This window comes from Boleophthalmus pectinirostris, unplaced genomic scaffold (assembly GCF_026225935.1).
Source record: "Boleophthalmus pectinirostris isolate CB_2022bp ecotype Guang Dong unplaced genomic scaffold, ASM2622593v1 HiC_scaffold_3, whole genome shotgun sequence".
Lineage (NCBI taxonomy): Eukaryota > Metazoa > Chordata > Actinopteri > Gobiiformes > Gobiidae > Boleophthalmus > Boleophthalmus pectinirostris.
Genome location: NW_026571299.1, coordinates 1239372 through 1260846, shown reverse-complemented (window position 1 = coordinate 1260846; position 21475 = coordinate 1239372). Strand labels below are relative to the sequence as shown.

Genomic DNA, 21475 nt, shown 5'->3' with positions numbered 1-21475 from the left:
ATCAGTTTGATACAGTTCAATAAAATAAAGGCTAAATCTCGTCCGTGACACTAAAAGTTTTTGTTAAATCACTTTTTGTGCAAAGTTCATATGAAACACAAACATTTTAATCGTCAAAACAGTGAAAATGTCAAATGTGTCGCATAAACGAGTTTCCTTCCTCTGAACAAAAACAAAACTGTGGCTCTGTAACAAAATAGTTTAGTAAAATAAACCAATAAATCCTCTTGGCGATATATCGATACAGCAGCCCACGATATCTATCACATTAAACAATACGATATATCGATATTACAATATATTTACACAGCCCTATCTGCAATGTGAAGTCCAAGTAAACTAAACTTAAAAAAATAAAAAAAACATTGGAAGAGAGTTAAAACGACCAAAATCTTGTAAAAAATCCAAAAAAATTGTAATTGTCCAGTGTGCAAAAACAATTCTATGTTTAATGTTTGTGGCCATGTCGCCCCATCGCATCATTTTTGGCACATTTTATCGTGAAATGCACCAAAATATGTCCAAAGCTCCAAACGCTCTGCTCCACCCTGTGATGTCATGCAGTGGTAGTTTTCAAGATCGGTGATTCAGAGACTGAAATGGAGCTGCTCAGACTGATCACTTGTGTCTGTGTTTGTTTTTCAGAACCCGGTGATCGCAGACGTGTACACGGAGCACGCTCACCCCGTCCACGTGGCCAAGTACGCGCCCAGCGGCTTCTACATCGCATCAGGAGGTAACCAAACTTTTACACCGACGTGTCCCACCGTCCCGTCTACAAAAGGTCAAGGTTTAGTCCCTGGTTTAGTCCCTGGTTTAGTCCCTGGTTTAGTCCCTGGTTTGGTCCTCGGTTTGGTCCTCGTTTCTGGTTTGGCCCTGGTTCCGTTTTTTTGGTTTTAGTCCTGGTTCCCTTTTTGGTTTATTCCCGTTCTGTTTTCTGGTTTAGCCCTGGTCTTGTTCTTGTTAGTATCTGGTTTAGACCTGGTTTAGACCTGGTTTAGTCCTGGTTTAGACCTGGTTTAGACCTGGTTTAGTCCTGGTTTAGTCCGGGTTTAGTCCGGGTTTAGTCCGGGTTTTAGACCTGATTCTGTCCTGGTTTAGACCTGGTTTAAACTTGGTTTAGTCCTGGTTTAGACCTGGTTTAGACCTGGTTTAGACCTGGTTTAGTCCTGGTTTAGTCCTGGTTTAGACCTGGTTTAGACCTGGTTTAGTTTAGACCTGGTTTAGACCTGGTTTAGACCTGGTTTAGACCTGGTTTAGACCTGGTTTAGTCCTGGTTTAGACCTGGTTTAGACCTGGTTTAGACCTGGTTTAGTCCTGGTTTAGTCCTGGTTTAGTCCTGGTTTAGACCTGGTTTAGTCCTGGTTTAGTCCTGGTTTAGTTCCTGTTGAGGAGCTGTAATCATGATTCCATTGAATTTCTTTTAAGAAAATTAAACTCATGTTTGTGACAGTTTTGTGATCCTTTTTATTTTATTTTATTTATTTTTTTTTAGTTTTAATAAAAGTGTTTTTTCCCGTTTCAGACGCTTCAGGAAAAGTGAGGATCTGGGACACGACTCAGAAGGAACATCTGCTCAAGTACGAGTACCAGCCCATCTCCGGGAAAGTCCTGGACATCGCCTGGACCGAGGACAGTAAACGCATCGCCGTGGTGGGAGACGGGAGGGAGAAGTGAGTATGAACGAGAGGAGGAAGAGAGAAGAGAGTATGAACGAGAGGAGGAAGAGAGAAGAGAGTATGAACGAGAGGAGGAAGAGAGAAGAGAGTATGAACGAGAGGAGGAAGAGAGAAGAGAGTATGAACGAGAGGAGGAAGAGAGAAGAGAGTATGAACGAGAGGAGGAAGAGAGAAGAGAGTATGAACGAGAGGAGGAAGAGAGAAGAGAGTATGAACGAGAGGAGGAAGAGAGAAGAGAGTATGAACGAGAGGAGGAAGAGAGAAGAGAGTATGAACGAGAGGAGGAAAGAGAGAAGAGAGTATGAACGAGAGGAGGAAGAGAGAAGAGAGTATGAACGAGAGGAGGAAAGAGAGAAGAGAGTATGAACGAGAGGAGGAAGAGAGAAGAGAGTATGAACGAGAGGAGGAAGAGAGAAGAGAGTATGAACGAGAGGAGGAAGAGAGAAGAGAGTATGAACGAGAGAGAGGAACGAGAGAGAAAGAGAAGAGAGTATGAACGAGAGGAGGAAAGAGAGAAGAGAGTATGAACGAGAGGAGGAGAGAGAGAAGAGAGTATGAACGAGAGGAGGAAGAGAGAAGAGAGTATGAACGAGAGGAGGAAGAGAGAGAGAGAGAGTATGAACGAGAGGAGGAAAGAGAGAAGAGAGTATGAACGAGAGGAGGAAAGAGAAGAGAGTATGAACGAGAGGAGGAAGAGAGAAGAGAGTATGAACGAGAGGAGGAGAGAGAGAGTATGAACGAGAGGAGAAGAGAGAAGAGAGTATGAACGAGAGGAGGAGAGAGAGAGAGAAGAGAGTATGAACGAGAGGAGGAAAGAGAGAAGAGAGTATGAACGAGAGGAGGAAGAGAGAAGAGAGTATGAACGAGAGGAGGAAGAGAGAAGAGAGTATGAACGAGAGGAGGAAAGAGAGAAGAGAGTATGAACGAGAGGAGGAAGAGAGAGAGATTGAACGAGAGGAGGAAAGAGAAAGAGAGTATGAACGAGAGAAGAGGAAGAGAGAAGAGAGAGAACGAGAGGAGGAAGAGAGAAGAGAGTATGAACGAGGAGGAAAAGAGAGAGAGAAGAGAGAAAGAGAGAGAAGAGAGTATGACGAGAGGAGGAAAGAGAGAGAGTATGAACGAGAGAGGAAAGAGAGAAGAGAGTATGAACGAGAGAGAAAGAGAGAAAGAGAGTATGAACGAGAGGAGGAAGAGAGAAGAGAGTATGAACGAGAGGAGGAGGAAGAGAGAAAGAGTATGAACGAGAGGAGGAAAGAGAAGAGAGTATGAACGAGAGGAGGAAAGAGAAGAGAGTATGAACGAGAGGAGGAAGAGAGAGAGAGAACGAGAGAGGAGAAGAAGAGAGTATGAACGAGAAGGAGGAAAGAGAGAAGAGAGTATGAACGAGAGGAGGAAAGAGAGAAGAGAGTATGAACGAGAAGAGAGAAAGAGAGAGAGAGAGTAGAACGAGAGGAGGAGAGAGAAGAGAGTATGAACGAGAGAAGAGAGTATAGAGAGAAGAGAGAAGAGAGTATGAACAGAGAGAGAGAGAAGAGAGAAGAGAGTATGAACGAGAGGAGGAGAAGAGAAGAGAGTATGAACGAGAGGAGGAAGAGAGAGAGAGAGTATGAACGAGAGAGAGAAGGAGAGAAGAGGGAAGAGAGGAGGAGAGAGAGAGAAGAGAAGGAGGGAGAGGGGAGGAGGAGAAGAAGATGGGAGGAGGAGGAGAAGAGGAAGAAGAGGAAGAAGAGGAGGAGGAATAAAAGAGAGGGACAGCTCCTAAACAGTGTCCTAGTTCAGAGCCTGGTCCAGACCTCGGTTCTTGTGGTCCAGACCCGTTCTTGTGGTCGGTTCTTGTGGTCCAGACCCCGGTTCGTTGTGGTCCAGACCCCGGTTCTTGTGGTCCAGACCCCGGTTGTGGTCCAGACCCCGGTTCTTGTGGTCCAGACCCCGGTTGTTGTGGTCCAGACCCCGGTTGTTGTGGTCCAGACCCCGGTCGTTGTGGTTCTGACCCCGGTCGTTGTGGTTGTGGTCAGGTTCGCCTCGGTTTTCCTGTGGGACTCGGGTTCGTCTGTGGGGGAACTCACGGGTCACTCGAAGCTCATCAACAGCGTCGACATCAGACAGAAGCGTCCGTACAGAATCGCCACAGGAAGTGACGACACCACCGCCGAGTTCTTCGAGGGACCACCCTTCAAGTTCAAGTTCACGCTCAAGGTAACGCACTAATACTACTAATACTACTACTAATACTACTACTACTAACTACTACTACTACTAGTACTACTACTACTACTAATACTACTACTACTAGGCAAGGCAAAGCAAGGCAAGTTTATTTGTATAGCACAATTCATACACAAAGTAATTCAAAGTGCTTTACAGAATAAGAAATACATTAAAATCATAATAAAAACAAATCAAAACATAAATAATCGTGAAGATTAAAATTAAAAAGAGAGACATAAATTGGAGAGAAGAGTGCGGAATGAAAACCTTTCAGTTATTTGCACAGTTAAACAGAAATGTTTTGAGTCTGGATTTAAACAGCGTCACAGAAGAGTCTGTCTCACATGTTCAGACTGTTCCAGGTTTTAGCTGCATGAACCTGAAACTCTGACTCCCCTTGTTTAGTCGTGACTCTGGGCACCAGCAGGAGTTGGTCCCTGAGCTCCTCAGAGTGTGAGATGTTCATATGACACTAACATGTCACAGATGGACTTTGGTGCTCGGCCATGGAGACACTTGTACAAACAGAGCTGCTTTAAAGTCTCTGAGCCACAGGAGCCAGAGCAGAGACCTGAGACCAGGACTTATGTGCTCGTACTTCCTAGTTCGAGTCAGGACCCGAGCTGCGATGTTGTGGATGTTGTGGATGTTGTGGATGTTGTGGATGTTGTGGATGTTGTGGATGTGGATGTGGATGTTGTGGATGTTGTGGATGTTGTGGATGTTGTGGATGTTGTGGATGTTGTGGATGTTCTGGATGTTGTGGATGTTCTGGATGTTCTGGATGTTCTGGATGTTCTGCAGCGTCTCACAGCTCGTTTGGAGAGACCAGTGAGCAGAACATTACAGTGTCTAACCTACTGGAGACAAACGCATGGATAAGTTTCTCCAAGTCTGATTTAGACAGTAAACCTTTGATTTTTGCTATGTTTTTTAGATGGTAAAAGGCTGCAGATGTTATTGACTTGATGTGGCTGTTAAAGTTCAAGTCTGAGTCCATTATTACCCCTAGATTTCTTGCCTGATTTGAAGGTTTTAGAGCGAGAGACTGGAGGTGACTGCTGACACTGTCCCTTTGTTTCTGTGGACCAAACACTATGACTTCAGTCTTGTCAGAGTTTAGCTGGAGAAAGTTGTTTTGCATCCACAAAACTATGTACTACTACTACTAATAATAATACTTTTTACTACTACTAATACTACTACTGCTGCTACTACTACTACTACTAGTACTAGTACTACTACAGCTGCTACTACTGCTACTACTACTACTACTACTACTGTTACTGCTGTTACAATTTTTACTACTACTGCTGATATTACTGCTACTATTACTTGACTCTGGACTTGACTCTGGACTTGACTGACTGGACTTGACTCGGGACTTGACTCGGGACTTGACTCGGACTTGACTCGGGACTTGACTCGGGACTTGACTGTATTTGACTCGGGACTTGACTCGGGACTTGACTGTATTTGACTCGGGACTTGACTGTATTTTGACTCTGATTTGACTCGGGACTTGACTTTGACTCGGGACTTGACTGTATTTGACTGACTTGACTCGGGACTTTGACTGTACTTTGACTCGGACTTGACTTGACTCGGGACTTGACTGTATTTGACTCGGGACTTGACTTTGACTCGGGATTTGACTTGACTGTATTTGACTTTGACTCGGGGACTTGACTGTACTGTTTTGACTCGGGACTCGGGACTTGACTGTATTTGACTCGGGACTCGGGACTTGACCTCGGGACCTGAGGTGAGAGACTTGAGACGTTCAGAGCAGTGACTCGCTCCCACCTCTGTAATATTTCCTTCAGTAATAATCAAACTTCACTCGGACGGTTTTTAACAGATATTTTCCTGTTTCTTTTCGTTTTGTTTTTTGTTTTTTTTCAGGAACACTCTCAGTTTGTGAACTGTGTGCGTTTCTCTCCTGATGGTTCCCACTTCGCCACGGCTGGAGCTGACGGACAGGTCGGTGCACTTTTATAATTCAATGCAACTCTGTCGTATAATTATATAATATTAAAAATCTGTCACACTTTTCCTGTGGTGGTGTTCTGTTTGTTCTTGTTCTTCCTGTTGTTCTCCTTCTTCCTCTTATTATGTTGCCCAAGCCTTATTTTTTTTTCAAAATCTGGCTGCAGCATGACATTAAATGGAGGGAGAAAAGAAAAAAAACAACAACAGCGTAGCGTGAATGAACGTCTAATTTGGAGCAATCAGTAGAGTGGAGGAAGTCTTTGGATGGATCGTGGAGAAGTGTCGGTTTAATCCACAGTGACTCTTAGATTCTAGACATAATACCGAGAGTTGGTTGGTCATTGTTATTAGAATTAGATCTGGTGTTTTTCGCCACATAATGGGTGTGATGTTGGTCTTAATTTTCATTGAAGTGGTCTTAAAAAAGGTCTTAAAGTCTTAAATTTGGGGTAATCAAACCCCCTGATACCCTGTTCTTTGTCTTCCTCTTGTTGTTCTTCCTCTTGTTCTTTGTTCTTCTTCTTCTTTCTTCTCCTTTTGTTGTCTTCTTCCTCTTGTTTGTCTTTTCTTGTGGTTGTTCTTCTTCTTGTCCTTCTTTGTCTTCCTCTTGTTTCTTGTTCTTCCTCTTGTTGTTGTTGTTCTTTCTCTTCTTGTCCTTCCTATTGTTGTTCTTCCTCTTGTTCTTGTGGTTCTTCTCTCTTCTTGTTCTTCTTTGACTTCCTCTTGTTGTCGTTCAGTGTCATTCTCTTGTATTCCTCTTGTTTCTTGTTGTTCTACTTCCTCTTGTTGTTGTTCTTTCTCTTGTTCGTGTGGTTGTTCTTTCTCCTTGTTCTTCTTCTTTGTCTTCCTCTTGTTGTTCTTTTTTTCTTGTTGTTCTTCCTCTTGTTGTTGTTGTTCTTCTTCTTCTCTCTTCTTGTTGTTCTTCTTTGTCTTCCTCTTGTTTCATGTTCTTCCTCTTGTTGTTGTTGTTGTTCTTCTTCTTCTTCTTCCTCTTGTTCTTGTGGTTCTTCTCATTGTCATTCTTGTTCTTGGTCTTCCTCTTGTTGTTCTTTCTCTTCTTGTTGTTCTTCTTTTGACTTCTTGTTGTCGTTCTTTGTCTTTCTCTTGTTCTTTCTCTTCTTGTTGTTCTTCTTCTTCTTTGTCTTCTTGTTTCTTCTTCCTCTTGTTCTTCTTTCTCCTTGTTCTTCTTCTTTGACTTCCTCTTGTTGTCGTTCTTTGTCTTCCTCTTGTTGTTGTTCTTTCTCTTCTCGTTGTTGTTGTTCTTCTTTGTCTTCCTCTTGTTGTCGTTCTTTGTCTTCTTGTTCTTCTTCTTTGTCTTGTTTCTTGTTCTTCCTCTTGTTCTTCTTTCTCCTTGTTCTTCTTCTTCTTTCACTTCTTCTTGTTCTAAAGTGCGGCTGTCGTGTCTGAATGGGACGTACTGCTCGTTGTGTTTTGATGTTTTGCAGCTGTTGTCGTCTGCGTCCTCATGGGCGTGTGACGTTAACCGGAGGCACTGTTCCGTCTGAGGCTCTGACCCGACCGTTCTTGTGTTTCAGATCTTCCTGTACGACGGTCAGAAGGGGGAGCTGGTTCGCTCTCTGGGGGGAGACAAGGCGCACAACGGTGGAATCTACGCGGTAAAGACAAACGGGAGATTAAAATGTCTGATGTTGATCGCTTCAGATGTTCGCTTTTACACCATCCTCCGGGGTTTTTATTTCACTGTTTTGTCCGTAAATCCATTTGATCAGTGAACTGCAGATAAAATACTCACTTTTAACCCAGCCGGAGTTGGTTAAAGCCTTTTTAAGAGCCGTGTCCACTTCTTTACACAGTTGACAGGGAGAACATGCAAACTCCACACACAGATAGAACCCGCACTGCCGGGAGTCGAACCAGGGACGTTTTGGCCGTGATGCGTGAGACCTGGCTATTTTTATCAACCTAAAGCTGCACTATGTAACTTTTCTGGTTGGGGTCTAGGCCTGTAACCATAACAGATTTTACTGGACGATTAATTGACCAAGAATTTATTGCGATAAACGATAATATTGACATTTTTGAGACCATTTTGAGAATAAAAATGCAAACAGACCCTCTCAAAGATCAATAAACTTTACTTTCTGAAGAACATTTAACACAGGAACTGTTAAGGGTCGTTCACACCAAAGCGTCAAAAAATGCCTCATCGTCTTTATTTGGAGCCTTTGCATTTGAGTTCAGTCGCCCCAGACGCTCTTGTCTTTGACGCCGTGGACGAACGGGACAAAAATACTTGACAAGCGTCCGTTGCCCTGGAAACAAGAGCCCGGTCCTGGACTTTTGCCGAAACAATGTCAGACCAGACTGAGACTTTAGTGTTTTTATCACATAAAACATCAGCGGAGGAGATCGGGTCGAGGACTGGAGCGGATATATATGTATACTTCACTAATGACACTGGATCAGTCCCGGTCTAGTCCCGGTCTAGTCCCGGTCTAGTCCCGGTCTAGTCCCGGTCTAGTCCCGGTCTAGTCCCGGTCTAATCACTGTTTAGTCTCAGTCTATTCAAGGTCTAGTCCTGGTTTAGTCCTGGTTTAGTCCTGGTTTAGTCCCGGTTTAGTCCCGGTCTAGTCCTGGTTTAGTCCCGGTCTAGTCCTGGTTTAGTCCCGGTCTGGTCCTGGTTTAGTCCCGGTCTGGTCCTGGTTTAGTCCTGGTCCAGTCCTGGTTTAGTCCTGGTTTAGTCCGGTCTGGTCCTGGTTTAGTCCCGGTCTGGTCCTGGTTTAGTCCCGGTCCGGTCCTGGTTTAGTCCTGGTTTAGTCCTGGAGTCCTAGTCCTGGTTTTAGTCCTGGTCCGGTCCTGGTTTAGTCCTGGTTTAGTCCCGGTCTAGTCCCGGTCCGGTCCCGGTCCGGTCCTGGTCCGGTCCTGGTCCGGTCCTGGTCCGGTCCTGGTCCGGTCCTGGTCCGGTCCTGGTCCGGTCCTCTGTTATTGTGGTGTATATATTTATGCTCCGTTCATGTTTGTGGTTCTCGCTCTGGTTCTCGGGTTTTTCTTCCTGATAATAACGTCGCTGCGTCATTAGAAAGTTCAGCATTTTCAACTTCTAACGCCTTGGACCCGCGTCTAGAGCGTCGACGCCAAAATGCTCAAGACGCACCTCGTTGACGCCAGATTCGTGCCGCGCTGATGCCGAAGACGCGCCGCAAAAACGCAGGACGCTCTAGTCGCGCGTCCACAGACTTTACATAGAAACTGGACACTTTGACGCTTTGGTGTGAACGAACCTTAAGACAAACAAAAACAACAGGCCTAAATAAAATAGACTTGTTCACATAGGAACAGCCTCATGTGTCTCACAGCGAGGACTTGTTCACAAAAATGCACTTGAATAAACCATTATTGAACCAAAAACAAATAAAAGGATAAATAAAGTAGATTATTAAATCTCTGTTACTGTAAATCTCTTAAAAGTGGTTTTAGTCAGTGACTCACATTGGAGTTTTGTGGCTCTTCTCTCTGCACCTGCTGCTGTGGCCTCGACATTTTGGTCTTGACATATTATTCATATTATTCCGCGACACAGGATCCAATTTCTCTGTTTTGTCCGTCAAACAAATCCTGTTTATAATACAGAGCCTGGCTCCAAATTCACCCCAGATTTGCCCCGTAACATTTAGCATCACAAGCTTCATTTACCGTATTTTCCGGGCTATAGGTCTCGCTCTTGAGCCTCCAACCTCATCAAAAAACAACTGTGCGCCACAATCCAGAGCGCCCCATACACGAATCCACTCAGGTGTCCCAGCACGACTTCAGTAAACTACAAACACACAAACACACACAGGACACACACGGAGCAGACAGCGACCGCACAGCGAAACACACCCACAGACACACTCATCGCTCCACGCCGACGAGGAACGGAACGGAGGAACGAACCGAAAAAGCGACGAGTCCAACGTGCCACTTCTAGACACGACTGAACAACTGAGTCACTGCGAACACGCCGACAATCCAGCGACAGACACACCCTCCCTACACGCCACAACTGAACAAAGCCCAGAGTCACAGTGAACGAACAAACTAACAAAACCACTCACCCATCACACTGTTGGGTTTCATTTAAAGTCCCACACGGTTTATTTGTGAAAAAAGTTCGAGAATAGATCATTTAATGACAGAGCGCCGCATAATCCAGTGCGACTATAGTGCGGAGAATACGGTATGTACAGTTCAGGAGTTACACCAAAACATTTGTTGGTTTCCTCAAAGAGTTGAGATAATTTACAATAGTTGAGACATCAAATCAAGCATTTTGTTGAGTTTAAACTGTGTCAAATATTAAGTGTTTTCTGATTCATTCATTTTGTAAAAATAAGTCAGAACAGCATCACAAATGTTGGATCTGTTAAAAACATGTCTAGTCTTTCTAAAACTGTCCATTTTCTGTTGGTGGTGCTTCATTTTTAACATGGTGAAAATGCACCAAATGTATTTTGTTCCATTTTGAACACTTCACATCTTGTTGATCGTTCATCACAGAGGCTCAGGTTTAAAATACGAAGTCCACAGTGTCGAGTGTGGGAAGGTTTATTTTCAATATCAAACCTCTGTCTGTGAAACTGCACTTTCCACACTTCTTCAGACGCCCTCACATTTGAAGAGGATTTTTTGAACAAATTCAAGTACATGTACAATGTACATTTGCCAAATTTTAACCCTTGAACATTTGAAGGACCTTAAATAGTTTTTTAGACACAGAAATCTGAAAGTGGCTCCTTGAACAACTCTGCCCAAAACAGCTCAGGGCAGAGTTGATAAAATATTTTAATGACAAAACTATAAGGAGTTGGGAGATCAAATCTGGGACGTTTCTGCTTGGAAAGTGTGTGAGAATTTTTTCCGAGAATTTTTCCAGTCAAATCTGAGATGGTTGGGCGAGGGCATTTGGAGATTTGGCGTGGAATGACCCCAAACCCCAATCACGCACGAGGTCGAGCGCCGTGTCGGCTCACAGGAAATAACAGAGACAGCGCGTTAAATCGTTCCAGTGTGCGATGGTCTTAATCTCTCTGTCCCTCCCTCTCTCCCTCTCAAACATTCTCTTTCTCTCTTCTAACCTCTCGTCCTCTTCCAGATAAGTTGGAGCCCTGACAGTTCCCAGCTCATCTCTGCTTCTGGAGATCGTACGGTGAAACTGTGGGACGTGGAGAGCGGCGCCGCGGCGACCACCTTTTCCGTGGGGTCCGAGGTTGGAGATCAGCAGCTCGGGTGTCTGTGGCAGAAGAACCACCTCCTCTCTGTGTCTCTGAGCGGAAACATCAACTACCTGGACAAGAACAACCCCACCCGGCCAATCAGAGTCCTCAAGGTGAGACACTGCCACCTCGTGATGTCACCAAGTGGTAGTTTTCAAGTGAACGGCTCCTTTTCCCTTTAGTTCAGTCGAGATTTTCAATTCCAGGACTGAAAAAATGATCCAGATGATTCTAGTGAAGGTGTGTGGAGTTTAAAAACACAGTGGAGCACTTCCTCTATTGCCACACGATGACATCACGAGGTGGGACGGAGCGTTTGGAGCGTTTGGAGATGCAGACAGACTGATATTGGACTGGTCGTGTTGGTGCGCTCCCTCTGCTGTCCTGTGGTGGCGCACTTTTCACAAACCTTAAATAGGAGGGTTTCAGTCACGTGATCACGATGACGCGCGAACTTCAGGTGGAGGGCAGGAAGTGAAGACAAACACGACAAACACGACAAACACGACAAACACGACAAACAAACACGGCTCTGGAGAACACAGATATGGAGAAGAGTTCTTATTGTAAGGATTTAGAGCCAGTAACGAGGCAAAAGTACGAGAAGTTAGTCGACAAATATATTGGGCGTGACCCTGATCTTATTGAAAATGAGAGAATTTTCAACCGAAGTAAAAGATTTGCCGACAATCGAGGCAGAGGAGATCACGAACTATTGAGCTCTTCAGACGTCGTTCTACACCAGACAACAGATGAAGGCAAAGTACAAAAGTTTGGAGGCATAGAACTTTTTTTGTCAGTGGATGGGTCCTCAACCTCGGTGCAAAACGCCTAAATGATGATTATGGTTTGGTCTTGGCCGAGGTGAGTGTTTCTCTTATTTTGTGTATAGACGTTATGGAAAAACTGCAGTGTATCGGCAGTGACCTCGATCTGAACTATTTAATGTCAACAAACGTCGTTAGTCGTTAATGATTCGTTTATGTTTAGGTAAACCACAAAAAACAATTTATCTTCGTAACAAACCTTTGTCGAAGTGTTCACCACAGACACGAGCATTTGCGGATTCTGCTCCTCCCGACCACAAACGGGTTTGTAATCCACTTTTTACAGCGTTGTTCTGTCGGCTTTTCCCATTTCTGAACCTTTGTGGACGACTATATTCGGTTCTCTCGGTTAGAACGATTGGAACTACACAACACATCGGCATTTTCCTCCAGTCGGTTCACTTCCTGCCCTCCGTCTGATTTTGCGCTGACAAACGTCGCCCTGTGACGTCACGTGAAACCCAGATATTCTGTTTGAAAATGAAGTCATGTGATTCTCAGATGAGCCACCAGAGGGCGATGAAAGATCTGAATGTGTTGCTCATAATCTCTCTCTCTCTCTTTCTGTCTCTCCGTCCTCAGGGCCACTCGAAGTCGATCCAGTGTCTGACCGTTCACAAAGGCGACGGTCGCTCCTTCATCTACTCGGGGAGTCACGACGGACACATCAATATCCTTTAAATCAGCTTCAGTATGACGACAGGACGAGGCGACTGTGTGGAGTGTGTGTGTGTGTGTGTGTGTGTGTGTTAGGCCTGTAACGATAATCAATAAATCAATTAATCGTACGATAACTTATAACAAGCTCGATAACTTTTCCGGCCGCGATAAATTCTATTTGCATGTTTGTTTGTTTTCCTCGTCTCTCGCTTTCTACCAAAGAGACTGAATGTCAAATGTTTCTGTCGCTCTCTGACTCCAGTCGTTTAATTAGTGTAATGACGCTTAAATGAACGTGCCAGCGTAGACTAGACGGATTATTTGTTCATCAGCACAGTGGATGCGTACGGCCTGAGTGCAGAAAGCACCGCCGTCTGCGCACTGAACACGAAGCCGCGACACAAACGCCGCCGTCAGAACCAAAACGGTTCATCTCCGTGTGACAAAACACGTCACAGTCAACAGGAGTGAGCGGGACACGTGTCAAACGCAGCGAAACGCAAACAACAAGATGAAATGTCTCAAACCCCAACAGCCGATAAACCCAAACCCAACTGACGGAACTAGCCCCGCCCCCAGAAGACCCCAAAACCCACTGAAATCCCACAAGACACCGACAGGATGCCAGACAGGACAGAACAGGATCCTGTGTTCAAGACCAAAACGACGAGTCTCACAGCAGCAGCCACAGAGAGACAAGACACAATATTCCAATGAAGTCAGTGACTAAAATCACTTTTAAGGGCAATTTTGTTAGAGATTTTATTGTTTTGGTTGTGTTTGGTTCAACAACGGTTTATTCAAGTGACTTTTGTGAACAAGTCTTTGCTGTAAGACAAACGCATTAGGATATTAGGAAGAGTGTGTGTGTGTTTGTCGTTGTCGTGCGGCGAGGGTTTTGTGTGTTTGTCGTTGTCGTGCGGCGAGGGTTTTGTGTGTTGTTTGTGGTTGTCGTGCGGCGAGGGTTTTGTGTGTTTGTCGTTGTCGTGCGGCGAGGGTTTTGTGTGTTTGTGGTTGTCGTGCGGCGAGGGTTTTGTGTGTTTGTGGTTGTCGTGCGGCGAGGGTTTGTGTGTGGTTGTTGTGCGGCGTGGGTTTGTGTTGTTTGTGGTTGTCGTGCGGCGAGGGTTTTGTGTGTTTGTCGTTGTCGTGCGGCGAGGGTTTTGTGTGTTTGTCGTTGTCGTGCGGCGTGGGTCTGTGTGTTGTTTGTGGTTGTCGTGCGGCGAGGGTTTTGTGTGTTTTGTCGTTGTCGTGCGGCGAGGGTTTTGTGTGTTTGTCGTTGTCGTGCGGCGAGGGTTTTGTGTGTTTGTGGTTGTCGTCGCGGCGAGGGTTTTGTGTGTTTGTGGTTGTCGTGCGGCGAGGGTTTTGTGTGTTTGTGGTTGTCGTGCGGCGAGGGTTTTGTGTGTTTGTGTTTTCGTGCGGCGAGGGTTTTGTGTGTTTGGGTTGTCGTGCGGCGAGGGTTTTTGTGTGTTTGTGGTTGTCGTGCGGCGAGGGTTTGTGTGTTTGTGGTTTGTCGTGCGGCGAGGGTTTTGTGTGTTTGTCTTTGACGTGCGGCGAGGGTTTTGTGTGTTGTTTGTGGTTGTCGTGCGGCGAGGGTTTTGTGTGTTTGTGGTTGTCGTGCGGCGAGGGTTTTGTGTGTTTGTGGTTGTCGTGCGGCGAGGGTTTTGTGTGTTTGTGGTTGTCGTGCGGCGAGGGTTTTGTGTGTTTGTCGTTGTTGTGCGGCGAGGGTCTGTGTGTGTGGTTGTCGTGCGGCGAGGGTTTTGTGTGTTTGTCGTTGTCGTGCGGCGAGGGTTTTGTGTGTTTGTCGTTGTCGTGCGGCGAGGGTTTTTGTGTGTTTGTCGTTGTCGTGCGGCGAGGGTTTTGTGTGTTTTGTGGTTGTCGTGCGGCGAGGGTTGTGTGTGTGTTTGTCGTTGTCGTGCGGCGAGGGTTTTGTGTGTTTGTGGTTGTCGTGCGGCGAGGGTTTTTGTGTGTTTGTGGTTGTCGTGCGGCGAGGGTTTTGTGTGTTTTGTCTTTGACGTGCGGCGGGTTTTGTGTGTTTGTGGTTGTCGTGCGGCGAGGGTTTTGTGTGTTTTGTGGTTGTCGTGCGGCGAGGGTTTGTGTGTTTTGTTGTGTGTTGTCGTGCGGCGATTTGTGTGTTTTGTCTTTCGTGCGCGATTTTGTGTTTTTTGTTTGTGGTTGTCGTGCGGCGAGGGTTTTTTGTGTTTTTTGTGTGTTTGTGCGGCGAGTTTTGTGTGTTTGTGGTTGTCGTGCGGCGAGGGTTTTGTGTGTTTGTGTTGTGTGCGGCGAGGGTTTTGTGTGTTTGTGTGTTTGATTTGTGCGGCGAGGGTTTTGTGTGTTGTTTGTGGTTGTTTGCGGCGAGGGTTTTGTGTGTTTGTGGTTTCGTGCGGCGAGGGTTTTGTGTGTTTGTGGTTGTCGTGCGGCGAGGGTTTTGTGTGTTTGTCGTTGTTGTGCGGCGAGGGTCTGTGTGTTGTTTGTGGTTGTCGTGCGGCGAGGGTTTTGTGTGTTTTCGTTGTCGTGCGGCGAGGGTTTTGTGTGTTTGTCGTTGTCGTGCGGCGAGGGTTTTGTGTGTTTGTCGTTGTCGTGCGGCGAGGGTTTGTGTTTGTGGTTGTCGTGCGGCGAGGGTTTTGTGTGTTTGTGGTTGTCGTGCGGCGAGGGTTTTGTGTGTTTGTGGTTGTCGTGCGGCGAGGGTTTGTGTGTGTGGTTTGTGCGGCGAGGTTGTTCGTGCGGCGAGGGTTTTGTGTGTTTGTGGTTGTCGTGCGGCGAGGGTTTTGTGTGTTTGTGGTTGTCGTGCGGCGAGGGTTTGTGTGTTTGTGGTTGTCGTGCGGCGAGGGTTGTGTGTTTGTGGTTGTCGTGCGGCGAGGGTTTTGTGTGTTTGTGGTTGTCGTGCGGCGAGGGTTGTTGTGTGTTTGTGGTTGTCGTGCGGCGAGGGTTTGTGTGTTTGTGGTTGTCGTGCGGCGAGGGTTTTGTGTGTTTGTGGTTGTCGTGCGGCGAGGGTTTTGTGTGTTTGTGGTTGTCGTGCGGCGAGGGTTTTGTGTGTTTGTGGTTGTCGTGCGGCGAGGGTTTTGTGTGTTGTTTGTGGTTGTCGTGCGGCGAGGGTCTGTGTGTTGTTTGTCTTTGTCGTGCGGCGAGGGTTTGTGTGTTTGTGGTTGTCGTGCGGCGAGGGTTTTGTGTGTTGTGGTTGTCGTGCGGCGAGGGTCTGTGTGTTGTTTGTGGTTGTCGTGCGGCGAGGGTCTGTGTGTTGTTTCTTTGACGGCCGTGCACCGCGCTGGGACAGTGACAGTGGGGAGACGGAGTGTTTCAGTGGAAAAGGACACACAAACTCTGTGAGCCGCATCTGCGTCAACGAGAACCACGAACTGGTGTCGTGCAGCATGGACGATACCGTCAGGTTCACCTCCACCAGCGCCACCGAGTACAGGTACTACTACTACTACTACTACTACTATTACTGCTACTGCTACTACTACTACTATTACTGCTACTGCTACTATACTACTACTACTACTACTGCTGCTACTACTACTACTATTACTACTACTACTACTACTGCTACTGACTACTACTACTACTACTACTACTATTACTGCTACTGCTACTACTACTACTACTACTACTATTACTGCTACTGCTACTACTACTACTATTACTGCTACTATTACTGCTACTGCTACTACTACTACTACTACTATTACTGCTACTGCTACTACTACTACTACTACTACTATTACTGCTACTGCTACTACTACTACTATTACTGCTACTGCTACTACTACTACTACTACTACTATTACTGCTACTGCTACTACTGCTACTGCTACTACTACTACTACTACTACAGACACCAGCGCCACCGAGTACAGGTACTACTACTACTACTTACTACTACTATTACTGCTACTGCTACTACTACTACTACTACTACTATTACTGCTACTGCTACTACTACTACTACTACTATTACTGCTACTGCTACTGCTACTACTACTACTATTACTGCTTACTGCTACTGCTACTACTACTACTACTACTACTACTATTACTACTACTATTACTGCTACTGCTACTACTGCTACTGCTACTACTACTACTACTATTACTGCTACTGCTACTACTACTACTACTATTACTACTACTATTACTACTACTGCTACTGCTACTACTACTACTATACTACTACTACTATACTACTGCTACTGCTACTACTACTACTACTACTACTATTACTGCTACTGCTACTATTACTGCTACTGCTACTGCTACTACTACTATTACTGCTACTGCTACTACTACTATTACTACTACTATTACTGCTACTACTGCTACTGCTACTACTACTACTACTACTACTACTACTACTACTACTACTACTATTACTGCTACTATTACTGCTACTATTACTGCTACTATTACTACTACTACTACTACTATTACTGCTGCTACTGCTACTGCTACTGCTACTGCTACTATAGCCACCAGTGCCACAGAGTACAGGTACTATTGGAAAATACTACTGTTACTACGAGACAGAGGGAGGGAGATTATGTCTGGTCTGTGCGCTCTCGACAGATTTGTGGGTGCTCTGTCCCCACAGCACCCATGGGATCCTCAGGGAGCCTCTGTAGGTTTAGTAGTTGTACCTGTGGTACCTGTAGTACTTGTAGTAGTTTTAGTAGTTGTACCTGTGGTACCTATAGTACTTGTAGTAGTTTTAGTAGTTGTAACAGTTTGTGTGTCTTGTCCAGTGGAGATGTGGTGAAGATGGATTCTCAGCCCAAGAGTGTGAGTGTGTCTTCAGGAGGACTCGCTCTGGTCGTCTGCATCAAAGGGGTCAGTGTCTTTAAACCCTTCGTGTGTGTGATGGGAGGGCATCTGGTGCATCTGTGTGTCGTGTGTGATGGAGGCATCTGTGGTCTGTGTGTCTGTGTGTGTGTCGTGTGTGTCGTGTGTGTGAAGGCATCTGGTGCGTCTGTGTGTGTCGTGTGTGATGGGAGGGCATCTGGTGCATCTGTGTGTGTGTGTGTGTCGTGTGTGTCGTGTGTGTGATGGAGGGCATCTGGTGCATCTGTGTGTGTGTGTGTGTCGTGTGTGTCGTGTGTGTGATGGGAGGGCATCTGTGCGTCTGTGTGTCTGTGTGTGTCGTGTGTGTCGTGTGTGTGATGGGAGGGCATCTGGTGCGTCTGTGTGTGTCGTGTGTGATGGGAGGGCATCTGGTGCATCTGTGTGTGTGTGTGTGTCGTGTGTGTCGTGTGTGATGGGAGGGCATCTGGTGCATCTGTGTGTCTGTGTGTGTCGTGTGTGTCGTGTGTGTGATGGGAGGGCATCTGGTGCATCTGTGTGTCGTGTGTGTCATGTGTGTGATGGGAGGGCATCTGGTGCATCTGTGTGTCTGTGTTTGTGTTTGCAGATCGTTTTACTGAAGGACAAGAGGAAGGTTTTCACTCTGGACGATCTGGACTTTGAGCCTGAGGTGGGCGCTCTGCAGCCAGGGGGCGCCACTGCCGCTGTGGGAGACTCGGTGAGTGAGACTCTGAAGAACAACAGAGACGTGAGCTTTAAACCGACTCCTTGTGATGTCATGAAGTGGGAGTTTTTAAGTGAACAGCTCCTTTTAGCTCAGTAGAAACCTGCAGCTCCAGAAATGAATGAAAATGATCCAGATGATTCTAGTGAAGGTGTGTGGAGTTTAAAAACACAGTGGAGCACTTCCTGTATCACCACTTGATGACATCACCAGGTGGAGTGTTTTCAGTTTGAGGAGAAGATCTTTCAATAACACTGTTCCCAACTGTAAAAGTCAGTGGAATCTTCTTCAGACACAGACTGGTGTAAAACGTGACTCAATCCTGTTAAATACTTTATTCATAACAACATCAAAGAACTGGACTGGAAAATAATTCACAAAATTTACCAATTTACTTCTGTCCAAATTCACACATTGCATCTTTTGTGAAGTGAAGAAGAAACCTCCCCCATCTCTTTTGTTATTGTAAATTAGGGCTGTCAACATGATCACGTTAACACATGAGATTAATCACAAAAAATTATCTCACTAATATATTTTTAACGCAGATTAATCACACATTTTCTTTTGACCGGACATGTTCCTCTGTCGAAAGTCCGCGCAGGTTCAGGTCAGTGATCAGGTCTGTCCGTCCGCCGACGCAAAGACGACTCATGAGACTAGGACAGGTGTGTTCAGCCGCAAATTTCTCTTCAAAAAAACTCCCCGACGGGACTTTAGATAAAACTGAGGTCGTTTGCACGTACTGCGGCGATGAACTCTTTCCACTCAACAAGTTTGAAATACCATCTTAAAAAACCCGTGTTTGATTCAGCCGCGAGCAAAGACACGACTTGTGCACCGACGGCGAGCGGCGGTGGCGGAGCGCACCCGCGGTGATGTCGTCGACAAATGTACCACCGATGAGTTGACCGACGCCCTCGCCAAACGGATATCCACAGCACGCCGGCCAATGAGCAGAGAGAAAACCAACGGCTGCAGAATGTCACGAATCTGACCTTGAAGTTGGTCATGTTGTGGTGTAATTTATAAAACAACGTGACTAAATTCAAGGTGATTATTCTTACAAACCGTTGCCTAAATTGACATTATCTGAACATGACAAACTTAAAACCAGAACAACGGTTAAAATTAGGGATGGGCATGATTAGTCCATTAATTGATAATTGATCACTAAGAATTTCATCGATTACGTTCATTTTAATCGACAAACCGAATGCAGGTCGCTGTGTGTATCGCGTCTGTACATGTGTCTCTGCATCAGAAGGAGCGAGACACAAACAGTGGGTCAGTCTGGAACGAACCGAAGCACAAATGTGGATTTAACCAGGATTTGGACAAGAAATTCCACACTTTCCGTTGCGTTGGGACAATCTTCATGAGAAGTTTTGTCTGATAAAAGAAAATAAAAAGTCCAAACTTTACTGAACCAAATTAAAAATATTATTGATCGAAAACGAAGAAACACGTCCACACAGCAGATTTAGTCCTGTTAAATCCTGGTTTTAGACCAGGTTTTAGACCAGGTTTTAGACCAGGTTTTAGACCAGGTTTTAGACCAGGTTTTAGACCAGGTTTTAGACCAGGTTTTAGACAGGTTTTAGACCAGGTTTTAGACCAGGTTTTAGACCAGGTTTAGATCTGGTTTAGTGTCTTGCAGTCAGTGGCATTACTGAGAAAAAAAAAAGGAATTTAGCCCCAAATGTGAAAACAGTAAAATTCCTCTGTTTAATCCATTTATTTCAACAAAGTAACTATAATCCAATTACCACTCACTGAAACAGTAACTGTAACTGAATACAGTTACTCATCATTTGTACTCTGATTACTCTGGTACATGTAATCTGTTACTCCACAACACTGGTCATGGAGCTGGAGGCACCAGATCATTCAGACTCTGGAGCCGTTTTCCATCAGATTAATGTGAACGAACCACTCACATACACACTAGTGTGAACGAACCCTGTACACACAACACCACTCACATACACACTAGTGTGAACGAACCCTGTACACACAACACCACTCACATACACACTAGTGTGAACGAACCCTGTACACACAACACCACTCACATACACACTAGTGTGAACGAACCCTGTACACACAACACCACTCACATACACACTAGTGTGAACGAACCCTGTACACACACACCACTCACATACACACTAGTGTGAACAACACTGTACACACAACACCACTCACATACACACTAGTGTGAACGAACCCTGTACACACAACACCACTCACATACACACTAGTGTGAACGAACCCTGTACACACAACACCACTCACATACACACTAGTGTGAACGAACCCTGTACACACAACAACACCACTCACATACACACTAGTGTGAACAACACTGTACACACAACACCACTCACATACACACTAGTGTGAACCAACACTGTACACACAACACCACTCACATACACACTAGTGTGAACGAACCCTGTACACACACACCACTCACATACACACTAGTGTGAACAGACACTGTACACACACACACCACTCACATACACACTAGTGTGAACAGACACTGTACACACACCACTCACATACACACTAGTGTGAACAGACACTGTACACACACCACTCACATACACACTAGTGTGAACGGGGCCTGAGAATTATCCTCAAACTCTAAACAGTATTTGTATTGATAAATCTATCAAAACACAAAAACATTCAGAACAATTAAGTCGTGTGTTTTTAAATCCTCCTCTTTGTCGTTGTTGTTGTCGTTGTTGTTTCAGGAGGGTAAGATCCACCTGTTTTCTGTGAGTGGAGGGGCTCTCTCCTCCACAGATCCGATCCTCGAGGCCAAAGGGAAACTCACAGACCTCGGCTTCTCTCCCGACGGCGCCTTCCTCGCCGCTCTCGACGAGAACAAGGTCCTGACTGTGTTTAGTGTGGCCGACAACTACGCCGTGAGTATCCTCTGCATCATCTGTGTCCTCTGCATCATCTGTGTCCTCTGCATCATCTGTGTCCTCTGTGTCCTCTGCATCATCTGTGTCCTCTGCATCCTCTGTGTCCTCTGCATGTCCTCTGCATCTGTGTCCTCTGTGTCCTCTGCATCATCTGTGTCCTCTGCATCATCTGTGTCCTCTGCATCATCTGTGTCCTCTGCATCCTCTGTGTCCTCTGCATCATCCTCTGTGTCCTCTGTGTCCTCTGCATCCTCTGTGTCCTCTGCATCCTCTGTGTCCTCTGTGTCCTCTGCATCATCTGTGCATCCTCTGTGTCCTCTGCATCATCTGTGTCCTCTGTGTCCTCTGTGTCCTCTGTCCTCTGCATCATCTGCATCCTCTGCATCCTCTGCATCCTCTGCATCATCTGTGTCCTCTGTGTCCTCTGTGTCCT

At 45.7% G+C, this 21475-nt stretch overlaps 1 protein-coding gene across 3 annotated transcripts in view; it reads left to right on the top strand.

The window, feature by feature from the left end:
- The window catches only part of wdr1 (WD repeat domain 1), a 37164-nt gene that overhangs the window by 6107 nt on the left and 9582 nt on the right, over nucleotides 1-21475 (top strand). For all 3 annotated transcript variants that reach the window (XR_008633090.1, XR_008633089.1, XM_020940669.2), the window contains exons 3-13: nucleotides 646-736; nucleotides 1526-1673; nucleotides 3695-3875; nucleotides 5793-5870; nucleotides 7415-7495; nucleotides 10975-11208; nucleotides 12505-12592; nucleotides 15841-15997; nucleotides 17322-17406; nucleotides 17984-18094; nucleotides 20866-21039. Coding sequence is in view for 1 of the 3 variants with exons in the window: in XM_020940669.2 (XP_020796328.1) it covers nucleotides 646-736; nucleotides 1526-1673; nucleotides 3695-3875; nucleotides 5793-5870; nucleotides 7415-7495; nucleotides 10975-11208; nucleotides 12505-12592; nucleotides 15841-15997; nucleotides 17322-17406; nucleotides 17984-18094; nucleotides 20866-21039 (1428 nt within the window). In the remaining 2 variants the exon portion in view is untranslated. The remainder of the gene's footprint in view (nucleotides 1-645; nucleotides 737-1525; nucleotides 1674-3694; nucleotides 3876-5792; nucleotides 5871-7414; nucleotides 7496-10974; nucleotides 11209-12504; nucleotides 12593-15840; nucleotides 15998-17321; nucleotides 17407-17983; nucleotides 18095-20865; nucleotides 21040-21475) is intronic.